This window comes from Thunnus thynnus, chromosome 18, assembly GCF_963924715.1.
Source record: "Thunnus thynnus chromosome 18, fThuThy2.1, whole genome shotgun sequence".
Taxonomy (NCBI): Eukaryota; Metazoa; Chordata; class Actinopteri; order Scombriformes; family Scombridae; genus Thunnus; species Thunnus thynnus.
Genome location: NC_089534.1, coordinates 6,333,809 through 6,346,910, shown reverse-complemented (window position 1 = coordinate 6,346,910; position 13,102 = coordinate 6,333,809). Strand labels below are relative to the sequence as shown.

The 13,102-nt window shown below is 37.7% G+C and overlaps 3 protein-coding genes across 4 annotated transcripts in view; all 3 read left to right on the top strand.

Moving 5' to 3' along the window:
• The first annotated feature begins 1,856 nt into the window (after window positions 1-1,856).
• On the top strand, window positions 1,857-6,950 carry LOC137169354 (transcription factor E2F3-like). The gene is made up of 6 exons (XM_067572474.1): window positions 1,857-2,133; window positions 2,883-3,173; window positions 3,798-3,853; window positions 4,005-4,060; window positions 4,949-5,135; window positions 6,471-6,950. Exons 1-6 carry the CDS (start codon window positions 2,011-2,013, stop codon window positions 6,829-6,831), a joined length of 1,074 nt encoding a protein of 357 aa, XP_067428575.1. The 5' UTR covers window positions 1,857-2,010; the 3' UTR covers window positions 6,832-6,950.
• On the top strand, window positions 6,942-10,913 carry LOC137169890 (uncharacterized; the record flags this gene model as incomplete). The annotated part of the gene is made up of 3 exons (XM_067573301.1): window positions 6,942-7,067; window positions 7,723-7,882; window positions 8,545-10,913. Coding segments are annotated over 3 exons (879 nt in total), but the record flags the coding sequence as incomplete, so codon positions are not given.
• Window positions 10,914-12,000: 1,087 nt separating this feature from the next.
• Window positions 12,001-13,102, top strand: part of LOC137169836 (rho guanine nucleotide exchange factor TIAM2) — a 71,098-nt gene continuing 69,996 nt past the window's right edge. For both annotated transcript variants that reach the window (XM_067573232.1, XM_067573231.1), the window contains exon 1: window positions 12,001-12,347. The gene's annotated coding sequence lies outside the window, so the exon portion shown is untranslated. The remainder of the gene's footprint in view (window positions 12,348-13,102) is intronic.

The window sequence follows — 13,102 nt, the reverse complement described above, 5'->3', positions numbered from 1 at the left end:
AAGTTGCATCACTGCATGAACTCTCACCTCCTAAATACTTTACTTGAGTATTTCCATGTGATGCTACTTTATACTTCCACTCCACTAAATATTGTTCTTTCTACTCCACTACATTTATTTGACAGCTTTAGTTACTTTTCAGATGAAGATCTGACACAATGAATAATATAACAAGCTTTTAAAATACAACACATTGTTAAAGATGAAACCAGTGGTTTCCAACCTTTTTGGCTTTTGGCGTCTGACAAAAAGCAGTGTGTAGTCGGGGTCACATTTCAGATGTCTATGAGTTGTTAACAGCTCCACCAAATACTGATTTTTCCCTCTAAACTTCTCACATGCTTTCATTTCAATAAATGTCCAAATGATCCAATATTTCACCAAAAATCAAAGACAGGAGAAAAAGTCCAAAAACTGAAAACAGATTTGTGTATCAGAATTTTGTTTTTTCTTCTTTCCTAACCCATTAATCATCTCACGACCCCTCAGATTTATCTGCTGACCCTTTGGAGGGACCCCGACCCCTAGGTTGAGGACTACTGGACTAAACTAGCTAACTGTATATAAAGTTGTTGAAACTAGCTCCACCCCCAGCAGCTACAACAGTAACATGCTGCTCTAACACTGATGCTTCACTATTAATAATCTAATGATGTCATATATAATAATATATCAGTCAGAGGGACCAAACCACTACTTTTACTGCAATACTTTAACTACATCAAGCTCATAATACTTATGTACTTTTACTGTAGTAGGATTTATCATGCAGGACCTTTACTTGTAATGGAGTATTTTTACATTGCTGTACTGGTGCTTTTACTTAATTAAAGGATCTGAGTACTTCTTCCAGCACTGAATATGGAGTAGGCAGCTGGCCTTAAAGACTTTCACAGGACCAATGATGAACATTGGGACATAATTAAGGATTCCCTCTCAGCCCACTGAATACCAACATCAGACTGTCCTCAGGAGATTTAACTCTCATAAATGTATGGGGGTGAGTATGGGGTCAGGATGATTACTCTCTGTTGAATGTCATTTTCCTGAGAAGGAGAGATGCATAATCTATTACTGCCATATGAGCCGAACCACCAACCCTAAAAACTTAAATACTGTTCAAATGAACCTTTCTGTAAATGATCCCTTGCCTTATCATTTTAATTTTGTCTTATAAAATTAAGTAAAATTAAATTTAAGTTTAACAGCAAAAGAAAAGCAGAGTAAGGCTTGTTGCTGATAAACTGTACATTGATGACAAGCTATACAAAGATATTAATATTACACCCTGGCTTTTTCCAACCACTTTTGGGCCTTGACATGGATGAACGATGCATAAGGATGATATCTAAACTATGAAACTACGCTGACTCTCTTGACTTTATAATCTTGACTTTACCTTTTCCCGTAATCCATTATAATTTTGCCATCCTGTTTGTCCATGCTTTATTTCTGTAATTTTGCTTTCTTGGTCTATTCTGTACACACATCTATCTCATGTCTCATGTCTCATGTCTGTCATGTCTTTGAACTTTTTCCTAAAGGCAATAAAACACTGTTACCTGTAAATTTACATTTATGGATATGGAATTTGGCTATCATAATCATGAAATTTGTCATGTGCACCTAAGTGTTGTTCTGTGTTGTTTTCCAGGAGACCAAACTAAACATTCTTCCAAAAAGTAAAATAAAACTTTCATCAATGTTTTCAGTAATGAAAGCACAAAGGTTTTGCCAGATATTTACAACTGGAAAATGCTAAAATAAACTCAAAAGTTAACGTTAACTATAGATGACGCAAATTGGCGCCCTTGCGTCCCCCCCCCCCCCCCCCATTGTTGTACATCCGGGTCACAGACACATCTATTTCCGGTCTGAAAGAGTACCTTTAAACAAAATATAAACAAGCTGCACTGACTGTGTACCTGCTGTTATTCTGAATCTTAACGGTGACTAACGGGGCGCAGATGTGCCGTTAGCCCGGGGAGCTGCGGTCTGAGCGGCGGAGAGATGGTGAAGTGTGTCGTCTCTGGCTGTCCCAACCGTCAGGTGGACGGTAACGTTAACGGGGAGATCTACAACCGACCACCGAAGAGGTTCTTCAGCTTCCCCACAGACCCCGCTCGGGTCAAGGTACGGAGTGGTAGTGTCGAAACCTTAGTCTGTTTGCACAGTTTAAGGCTGTGAATTAACCAGTGTCCTCCAGTCCCTTTTGTCCTCTGTGTTAATGTTTATTTGGGCTCCTGACTGTTAACCCTTCCTTTAACTTCTCTACCTAATACTCTCCAATTTGTTTTGCTTCTGATCAGAGCCTTTTAATACCGATTATCTGCCAATCAAATCCAAGTCACCCAAACATTTTGTCTTTCATATTAAAGCTGCACAGCATACTGAGTACATTTTGTTAAAATGCAGTTAAAATAAGTTTGGCAGCTCTGCTTTAAGAAAATAAAACCTGCATCTCAGGCTTTTCTTTGATGTTTCTCTATAATTTTTGTACAGTCTGTGCTGTCGTATTTAATATAATATCTGTGGAGAATCAGTGTGGATCTGCTGTGACAGGAAGCTTTGGTCAGTCATCTTCTTCATGAATTAAAATACTGCGGCTCTGTAGGAAGATTGGGGGCCTTTTACATGTCTGTGCCCATAACACAGACAAACAGTATGTTGTCTCATAATCCGTCCATGTGTATAAAGTATTGTCATATATTTTTCTGATGGTTCCCAGTTCAGGAGTTTTGGCGGCAGACTGTAGAAAAACACGGCTGTATTGTTGGTTTAAAGACTCTGCTCGAGTCTGTCTCTGTCAGTTACTGGAACCAGAAATCAATCAAACCAGTAAAGTTTGATCCAGCAGTTACACTCATGATGACTTTGTTCAGGTATGGCTGGCAGCGCTGAGGGAGACGGACAAACAGGACTCGACGAAGCAGCATTTAATCTGCGAGGACCACTTCCTGCCGGAGGACATCTCCAGCAGCGAGGTCACCAGTGATGCCATTCCCATCATGCCCCCTTGCCTGGACGGGTCTCTGGGTCTGAGCGGCACCTGGGGAGCCGAGTCCTCTGAGGATGAAGAGCAGTGGGCCACTGGAGGCTGTGATGATGATGAAGGTGGAGATGGAGATGCTCCTGCTGCTGCAGAACCTCCAGCACAAGATCTAATACAGCAGGTCTGGAGACTCTTTTCACCGTTATACCTGCCTCTGTATATTTTAAAATATTACATAAAGAGGAAAGTCTCTAATTCAGATCAGTCATTTCATGTTTAATATCTGCCTATACTGAGGTCCTACATATTATACAGCAGCACAGTGAACACTAGAGCTGCAAGTGATTAGATCCAGATTAGATTAGATGAAATAATCATTTTTTAATCTAATAAAACAAATATTTGCTGGTCGCAGCTTCTCAAATGTGATGATTTGAAGCTTTTCTATGTAATACATGATAGTAAACTGAATATCTGTGGATTTTGGACTGTTGGTCTGATAAAACAAGACATTTGAAGTCTGGCGTTTTCACTATTTTCCCACATTTTATACACAAAATTATAAACTGAGTAAACAACCAATAGGTGAATTGATAATAGAGCTGCAACAATTAGTCGATTAATTGATTAGTTGCCAACTATTAAATTAATCGCAACTGTTTTGATAATCGATTAAACATGTAGTAAGAAAAAAACGTCCAATGTTCTCTGATTCCAGCTTCATAAATGAGAATATTTTCTGGTTTCTGTAGTTGTCTATGACAGTAAACTGAATATTTTGTTTTTTTTTCTCTCTGATTTCCAGGATCCAGTTGGAGGTTTGGAGGATCCTCCACCTGAGCAGGAGGCTGAGAAGACCAGGTACAAAATGTCTCTGCACCTGATTTTAATATTTTATGTTAAATCTGTAAAAAGGCAGCTCAGCTGTTAAAATGTAATTAATTTATTTTGTAATCAGTTTGGCAGAATTCACAAACTGAACTCAAAGTTAATTTTGTCTTTTTCTCTCCAGTCCTTCCCGACGAAAGAGGAAACAGTCGGAACAGTTCAAGAAAGTTGGCAAACGAGGTGACTTCTGCTTTCAGATATCACTGTGAAAACTTTATTTTAGTACTTCAGTGCTCAATCTAGTGTTTTTGGGGGTATTTGCTCACTTTTTTCTTGATTTAATTTTTTGAAGCCTTTAGAGCTGCAACAATAAGTTAATTAAATGAGTAATTAATCAACAGAAAATTAGCTTTTTGTGATAATAGTTTAATTGTTGATTCCAGCTTCACCAATATGAGAATTTTCTGCTTTTACCTGTTTTATATCTCTGTAAACTGAATAACTTTGGGTTTTGGACTGTTGGTCGGACAAAACAAGACATTTGAAGAAGTAGTTTGAGACTTCTATAGACCAAATGAGTAACAGATGAATCAAGAGAATAAGTGACAGATTAATTGATAATAAAATAGTAGATTTGAGATCTGCTCGCCCATAACTGAGGAATTTGAGTTTTAGCTTCTTGAGGCTTCTTGTACTCCTGTTTTAATAAATAATACAGGTGTAAACAAACCTTATAAATGTCCAGAAATACAGCAGGGCTGCAGCTGAAGATTCTTTTTATTATCAATTAATCTCCTGTTTATTTTGATTTACTGCTTTGTCTATAAAATGTCAGAAAATCAGTCAAAATTGTCCATCACAGTCTCCTAAAGCCCGCTGAGATGTGGTTGTTATTCTCAACCAACTGCCCAAAACCCAAAGATATTCAGTTTACTGTCTTAAAAGAAGAAGAAAATCAGCAAATATTCACATTCAGGAAATTTTAAACAGAAAATTTTGGCACTTTTGTTTAAAAATTGTTACAGATTAACTTTGTTCTGATTCTTGACTGGTCGATGAGTCATCTTCACTCTAAAACACGGAGATACACATATTTTTGCAGCTCTAACTGTGTATCGTTGTGTTCAGATGTGCCTCTGTGGCTGCTGACGGAGCGTTTCCTGAGGCTGCTGCATGCGGCTCCCGACACATCTATGGACCTCTGGCAGGCCGCCGTGAGCCTGCAGACCCGCAAACGGAGACTCAACGATATCACCAACATCCTGTACGGCATCGACTTCATCCAGATGGAGTCGCCCAACAACATCAAGTGGATGTGAGTAACAAAACATGTCTCAGGCTGTTGTATTTTTCACTGTGTATGTTTCCTTTTTCTATTTTTGTGTGTAATTTTATAATTAAATTACATTGTAGTAATTTTTTCCCTGTATTAATGTGTTTTTACGTGTCACTTAAATAAAATCCTGCCTTTTTATATTTTAGAAATCGTCCCAAATAAGTTTTTTAAAAGGAGGTACTGCCCACTTTTTATTTAGATTATTAACAGTTCTTTGACCACCTTTTAAAGCCATCATTCAACCACTACAGAAGAAACTAAATCAGACTAATTTCAATGCTAGAGAATGTAGTCTCAACACAAGTAATTATTTCTATGAAAAATAACAACATTTAAGTAGTTTTTAATGAGGTTTTAGGGTTTAATAGTGGGTTTTAATTATGGTGTTCCCCAAGGGTCCATTTTCGGTCCTCAATCGTTTTCAATTTACATTATTTAATGATGGCTTCATCTGTAATGTATTTTAAATTGCTTCTTAAATATACTTAAGAATGTTTCATCCATCCACTTTTGCCATTTTATGTTTTTATATACTCTTAATCTAATTTAATTTTTATTGTCCATGTGTTTTATGATTCCATGACTTGTTTGTACATTTAGGGCTTTCATCATCAGTTAATCTGTTGATTATTTTCTTGATTAATCACCAATTACTCGTTTGGTCTATAAAATATCAGATGTTAACGTAGGTCACTTTCTCCCAAAGTCCAAGGTGACGTCCTCAAATGTCTTGTTTTGTCTCAGCCAATAGTCAGCAATCCAAAGATATTCAGTTTACTATTGTGGAGGACTAAAGAAACCAGAAAATATTGTAGCTTTGTTAATAATACAAATAAAGTTAAATATGTTAAAGCCATAATCATAATCAAATAGTCGGTACAAGGGGTTTCACCGATTTCATTGTAGTTTTTCAAAATAGCTTCTGTTATAAAAGAGTCGAACTCTAGAGGAAACGCATCTTGTATGCAAAACCAGCGCAACCAGCTCTGATGTAGACGTGATGTAATGAAGCCTCGTTTTCGGAGGACAATTGGAATTTTGATGGCATCATCTCTCCGCAACACGTTTGGTGTCTAACATTACTAATCCAAATAAACAAATAAGATTTTCTTCCTCACAGGCAGCTGTTGTTTCATTTGTATGAAAATAAGCTCTGGACAAAATCAAATATAAAGAATATATGTGTGTTTTGTACTAATCAAGCTCATACTTGAATAAAAACAGGTATAGTCCTTTTTAATAAGACATGTCACCACTGCAGAGATTGTTGCTTTGGTGCATTGTAGTAAACCTGCTGTCTGACTGTTTATGCAGAGCAACGTGTCCGATCTCCAGCTTACTGTCGGGGAACAAGCAGGAGATCAAGCAGGAGATCAAGCAGGAGATCAAGCAGGAGATCAAGCAGGAGAACAAGCAGGAGAACAAGCGGGAGAACAAGCGGGAGAAGAAGGAGGAGAACAAGCAGGAGAACAAGCAGGAGAACCAGAGTGAGCTGGAGAACCTGAAGCTGGTGGAGGACACGCTGGACAGCCTCATAGAAAGCTGCACCCAGGAGCTCTTCAACATGACCGACAACGCAGAAAACGCTGCATATCCTTTCAAACTTTTCAAAATAATCATAAAAGCACAAAAGCACAAGGACGTAAAACAAGGCAGCAGAAGCAGGTTGGTGTAAATCTGGTGTCCAGTAACTCCAGGATGTCTGATGTATGTTTAAAAAAAAAGGAACTGAATGAAATACATGGTTGTAAATGCTCATGAAAAAATGAAGCAGGTTTTCTTTAACCTTCCTTTACATTTGCCTACGTGACTCACGAGGACATCAGACGGCTCGGAGTCTTCCAGGAGCAGACGGTGATCGTCATTAAAGCTCCGGAGGAAACAAAACTAGAGGTTTCTGCCCCCAAAGAGGTAAACAGACAGACAAACAGACCTCAGAAATCAAGATTTATTTCACCTGAATTTCATCTTTACTCTTCTGTCAACATAAGAAATAAATAATCACACAGACACCCCTCACCAGAGGATATGAAATACAGATTAAATACTTGTTACTGACACAGTGAAACTGTGATAACACAAGGGATGGTGATACTTTTGCGCACCATATTTTCACATATGTGACATTTGCCAATTTTGTAAAAATAAACACAATCCAATCAATATCAGGCCGAAACGGTCAAATAATCTTTGTATGTTCAAACACAAAATAGAATAAAATAACATAAATAATCTGATTATTTTCTCGATTAATCGATTAGTTGTTTTGTTGTTTTTTTCTAATGTTAGTTGTTAAGTAAGTGGAATTAACAGACCGTCTATTTCTATTGATTATCTGTGTTTTGAGTAAAGGGGCAGGTTATGTCGGGTATTTGGACCCTGGTATACTGGAGGTGTAGTTTAAAAATGAAACTACATATTTATGAGCTGCTTTTTAAGATATACGTCTTCAGTAGGAACACACACACACATATATAGACTCAAACAATATTAAAAATGTTTTCTTGTAGCTGAATAAATCACATGGTGGACAGAATAAATGTACTGTATATGTGTGTTGATGCAGGACAGCATCCAGGTGCATCTGAAGGCGACGAAGAGTCCCATCACGGTGGTGTCCTGTGAGGTGGGGTCGGACGACACCGTGACCTCGGACCTCGGAGAGATAGGCGGCGTCTTTTCAGCGCTGGAGGAGAGTCGGATCAAGACGGCCGCGCTGCTCACAGGTAGCAGGTACAAGCTGACCTCCTCAAATGTCTTCTTCTGTCCACAAAGATATTCAGTTTGCTGTCATAGACGACTAAGAGCTCGTGTCCATACAGCGTTTGGACCCTGCTCGAGGATGTTTCTATGACAACATGTTAGCACTCTAACCACTGTTGTACGATAGATTAGCATCAACCCTTTGCTTTTCATTGTTTTTTCACCATGAGCACCAACCAGAGGATGCTTGCCCTCATGTATGGATGAGCCTAATAATGTCACCGCTCAATCTAACAGCCGTAGAGCTCTATCCTCATTAGTGCTCAGAAAAAAAAAATGGACATAAGCCCTAAATAAACCAGAAAATATTTACATTTAAGAAGCTGGAATCAAAGAATTTGGACATTTCTTCTTAAAAAATGACTCAAAATGAACTTTAATATTCTGGTTATTGAGGAACTGATTAATCAACTAATCATTGCATTTCTAGATTTACTGCCACTGGTCAAAGATATTCAGTTTATTATCATGTATGACAAAGAAAATAATTAATTCATCACATTTGAGAGGCTGAAAACTTTTAGGCATATTTGCCTAAAATAGTTCAACTAACTGTCAAAATAGTTGCTAATTAATTTTTCTGTCTATCTAATCACTGCAGTTCTGTTTTCCATGTTTCTTAAAGGTGCTTCTTGTAAAAAAGGGGATGAAGATGAAGAGCGCACCTCCAGCGGAGTGACTCAGAGCGAAGCACCAACGACGACGCCGGCTCCTCTAGAAACCCAGAAAGTCGATAGACGTGTCCGAAAGAGAACAACGGGTCAGACGTCTGTCGGGAAGAAACTAAAAGATGATGTTAAAATGGGTCGTCGGTGCCAGTCTGTCTGTTGCGTCCTGTCAGAACAACATCAGTGCACACAGATAAGAGAGACTGACAGGGAGTCTGTTTTCAACCACTTCTGGCAGGAGATGGACTGCACGCAGAGGAAGACGTACGTGGCGTCATTGGTGGATGTTTTCCCCGCGTGGAGACGGAGCCCCAAACTACTGCGCTCCAGGATGTCCTCCTATATGCGCTACCACCTGAAAGTGAACAGATGCAGGATGAGAGTGTGCAAGTCCATGTTTCTGTCCACTCTGGGGGTCAACTGGCATTACGTCTTAGAGTGCGCCGCCGGAAAGCAGCAAGAGAAGACGGAAGTCGCGTTAAAAGCCTCTCTGTGTTCAGCTCTCAGTACGTTCGTAGCTTCTACTGAATCTCACTGGTTTGGAGTTTAGTTTCAGATATCATATATCTTATTTTACTGTTTCTGAGCGTCGTCAGCTGTTTCAGAGCTGCAAGTTCCTGCTCAACGTTTCCTGCTGCTGCTTTATATTAAAAGCTTTCCGCAGACGGACGAGCTGGAGGCTCTTATTGTGAAGAAATGAAGTGCGTTTGTTACCAAGTTAGCAGAGCTTCGTATCAGACTGTCTGCTCACTTAAAGGTGCAGTGTGTAGAATTTAATGGCATCTAGAGGAACGGACTTGGCAGAAATTAAATATAATATTTGTAAGTATATTTTAATTAGTGTATAATCACCTAAAAATAAGAATTGTCTTTTCGTTACCTTAGATTGAGCCCTTTATATCTACATGGGGAGCAGATCCTCTTCCACAGAGCCCGCCATGTTGCACCACCATGTTTCTACAGTAGCCCAGAACTGACAAATCAAACACTGGCTCTATAGAGGGCCTTTTTGTTTTTTTTTTCCACAAGTCTCACGGCCACTACAGGTTCACTTGCTTGCAATCTGGAACCTCACCACTAGATGCCACTAAATTCTACACACTGGACCTTTAAAGAGGAACTCAAAAGATTTTTTTTTCTGTGTATAAAAAGTCATATAAAGCCTCTGATGATGTCACTGATGATGTCACTCAAGTCAGCTTCGGTTTGGGCTGAAGCTACAAGTTTGAAAAGTAAAAACATCTGGGGGTGTGTAGTTAGAAAGAGGTGAGGTTACAAGACCTCTGTAGCCCGCTCCTCATCTCTGCTGGAGGCTAGCAGCTCCAGGCTACATTAGCCGCTACTAGCATCACACGTCACAGTCTCCCGGTGCATTGTGGGTAATGTAGGAGCCAGGTTTTGACAAGGGAAAAATAAAGATGGTATCTAGTTCTGCTGTGAGTCCAACAACGTTACAGGAGTGAAGGATGAATCTGTGGACTCTCTTAAAGGCAAAACAGAAGTTTTGGCATTCAGATGTAAAAACACTATCGATCATTTAAGCACCAATAAAACTAGTTTGTAATTTAACTCCTTGTTGGTGTCGATGCTACAGAGAAGTCTTTCTGCTGAGCTCTCAGACCTTAAATCATGTAAACAGTGAAGGTGAGGATGACGACATTTTCAGCTTTAGTTTTTATACATTACATTTACAAACAACTGTACCTCAACTAACACTGTCTCCTAGAAATTACAGTCATATACATTTCAACCGCAAGTACTTTTTGTTAGAAATATAATGCTGCTGAATTATGTTTTTTTCTCAACATAATGAGAAAATGTTAACTATCTATAATATTAAACTTCTTCTGGTTGTGTTTAGACTCTGACGGCAGGTCAAGGTTGGAGATTGTGGTTTTTGGTTTAATGTTCTTGTGAACATAATCCAGGCAGCATTTATGCTTGTTACAAACAGTTAAGTTGTATATAAACATGATTTCCAGGAGACGGGGTTTCCTCTGGAGTGTTTCTGGAGGTTTTGTGTTAAAGATCATCATCATTATCATGTTCTGTAAAATATTTGACTGTTCTGTTTCACTGTTTCTGGTTTTTGACTTTTCTTTTTTATTATTCTTTTGGTTATAAAAATGTTTTCATCTTGGTTTGAAACATCTCAAAAAAGATGCTGTAATCAATAAAACAGTTAACTAGATGTCCTGGTGTTTGAACATCACACATTACAGAGGTGCCCTTAAGCAAGGCAGCTGTGGGACGAGGAGAGTCCTGCTGTTAACCAATGTCACTTCCTTTTCTACTACAACATAATAAAAGTTTATCCTTCTGTTTACATACGTGTTTGTAATTGATGTAATCTGTAAGAGAGTCACACAGAAAGTGAAATGTTCAGGTAATATTAAAGACGTAACTTTATCTTAAGTCTTATATGTTTTTGGCTAATGTTTAAATATTGGCGTTATGTGGAAAAATATTTGTTAACATTAAACATGCTAACGCTAAACATTGATCTAAATGTGCTGTTAAAGATCATCATGTTGTATTTGGTGATTTTGTGTTTGTCACCAAAGTTATAGTACTGTTACCTTTTCATCCTGAGCAGGAAAATATGTTTATTAATATTTGTATTTTAAAGAATCTGCCACATTTACAGTCTTTTTAGCATCAGATTCCCTCTTTGTGTTTCCCTGTTGAGCTGCGGTGGAAGTATAGTAACAAAAAGAGGAACTTTGGCACTAAAAAGACTGTAACGTTGAATGATTTGACTCATTTTGGGCGACAGAAGCTTCATATTAGCTTCAGATAAACTTTAAAATACATTATTTTTATTATTACAACAACAATTGCTATTTAAAAAGAGTTTCTTAGGTGCTGAACATTCAGCAATATGAACTTTGTCTACAGGCAAGTATCACATGTAACTATAATATTCAATAATAAATGAATAATTAATAATGGGCATAAATGGAGCAGTTATTATTATTCACTTTATTAAATAAATATTATTATTACTATTATTATAAAACAATATGATACCATAGATCTCTGTGGGACCATGAATTTGTATTCACTTTTGCAAAAAAAAGTTATTTTTCCAACACCATGGATAAAAAACAAAAAAACAATTATAATAATAATAATACAAAAATAACAGCATAAAAATATTCTCAATTTGATTGTTTTTATTTGTTTTATTTCTTTATGTATTTGTTTTGTCAGCCTTCCACAATAACAAAAGTTTTTTATAATTATTATTTTTAGTAAACCTCAGTCAGATGTTGGCACATTTTGTCTCTATTTTAATTATATGTGTGTCAGTTTTTAATTTTTATGTTATATTTTCTTTGTTATATTCAGATAAATGTTTGTTGTAATACTCAGGAGCAGCCGGCAGGGGGCAGCAGAGGTCTGTAAGACCTGATGTACAACTTTTTTTTTTTTAATTTAAACTTTAGCAGCAGAAGAAACTTTAAGAATAATACGAGCAACAATAATTATGGTAATTATTATGGTTTATCTGGACAGAAGGAGACTACGTCCACAGAGGGAAGAGGTCTGAGTCTCTCCAGCCTCTCCAGTCGGTCTGAGGTGTGGTTTGTTGAAGCTGGTCCTGGTCCAGCTGCAGGACGCCGCCCTCCTGCTGTCAGAGGACGAGGACACACGAGGCTCAAACACAGATTTAACAACAACAGAGGAAAATACAACTCCAGAGTCATTACTTAAAGAAGACAAAGAGGCTTTTTTACACCCAGGAAGTCGTCTGTAGGTGAGTCTCTGTGGCTGTTTGTGTTGAAGTTAATTCATCAGTGAAGTTGTTTTAAATGTTTGTGAGGAGGACAGAGTGTTGCCTTCAGTGTCCCAGCAGCCAAAGCTTCATTAAAACACTATTTTAATCTTCATAGATGCACTTTAAGTGTTTCTGCTCGTTCAGTAAGTTATTATATTTAATGGCAGTTTAAGCATCTGTATAAAAGTTCCTGCAGGAGCTGCAGTGGGTCTATTTTTGTCAACATGAGTTTAGAGTTGATTCATCTTATTTTGTGGCATTTATTACATCAAAAAACCTGCATTTATAGAGGTATTAACAGTCTGTGGTGCTTCATAATGAATCTATACACTGTTATAACTCCTCGTATAAGATAAAACTACTTATGTAATATGAGTATAGAGTGATAACATCCTCAGTGGTGGAATGTAACTTAATACATTTACTCCAGTACTGTACTTAAGTACAATTTTGAGGTACTTGTACTATACTTGAGTATTTCCATGAGATGCTCCACTACATTTCAGAGGGAAATATTGTACTTTCTACTCCACTACATTTATTTGACAACTTTAGTTACTTTTCAGATGAAGATTTGACACAATGGATAATATAACAAGCTTTTAAAATACAACACATTGTTAAAGATGAAACCAGTGGTTTCCAACCTTTTTGGCTTTTGACGTCTTACAAAAAGCAGTGTGTAGTCGGGGTCACATTTCAGATGTCTATGAGTTGTTAACAGCTCCACCAAA

Excerpts from the sequence above, each read along its gene's own strand:
- LOC137169354 (XM_067572474.1), top strand. The coding sequence starts at position 2,011 with ATGGTGAAGTGTGTCGTCTCTGGCTGTCCCAACCGTCAGGTGGACGGT. Across the intron at positions 3,174-3,797 it reads CACAAGATCTAATACAGCAG|GATCCAGTTGGAGGTTTGGA; the intron begins GTCTGGAGACTC and ends TCTGATTTCCAG. Across the intron at positions 4,061-4,948 it reads CAAGAAAGTTGGCAAACGAG|ATGTGCCTCTGTGGCTGCTG; the intron begins GTGACTTCTGCT and ends CGTTGTGTTCAG.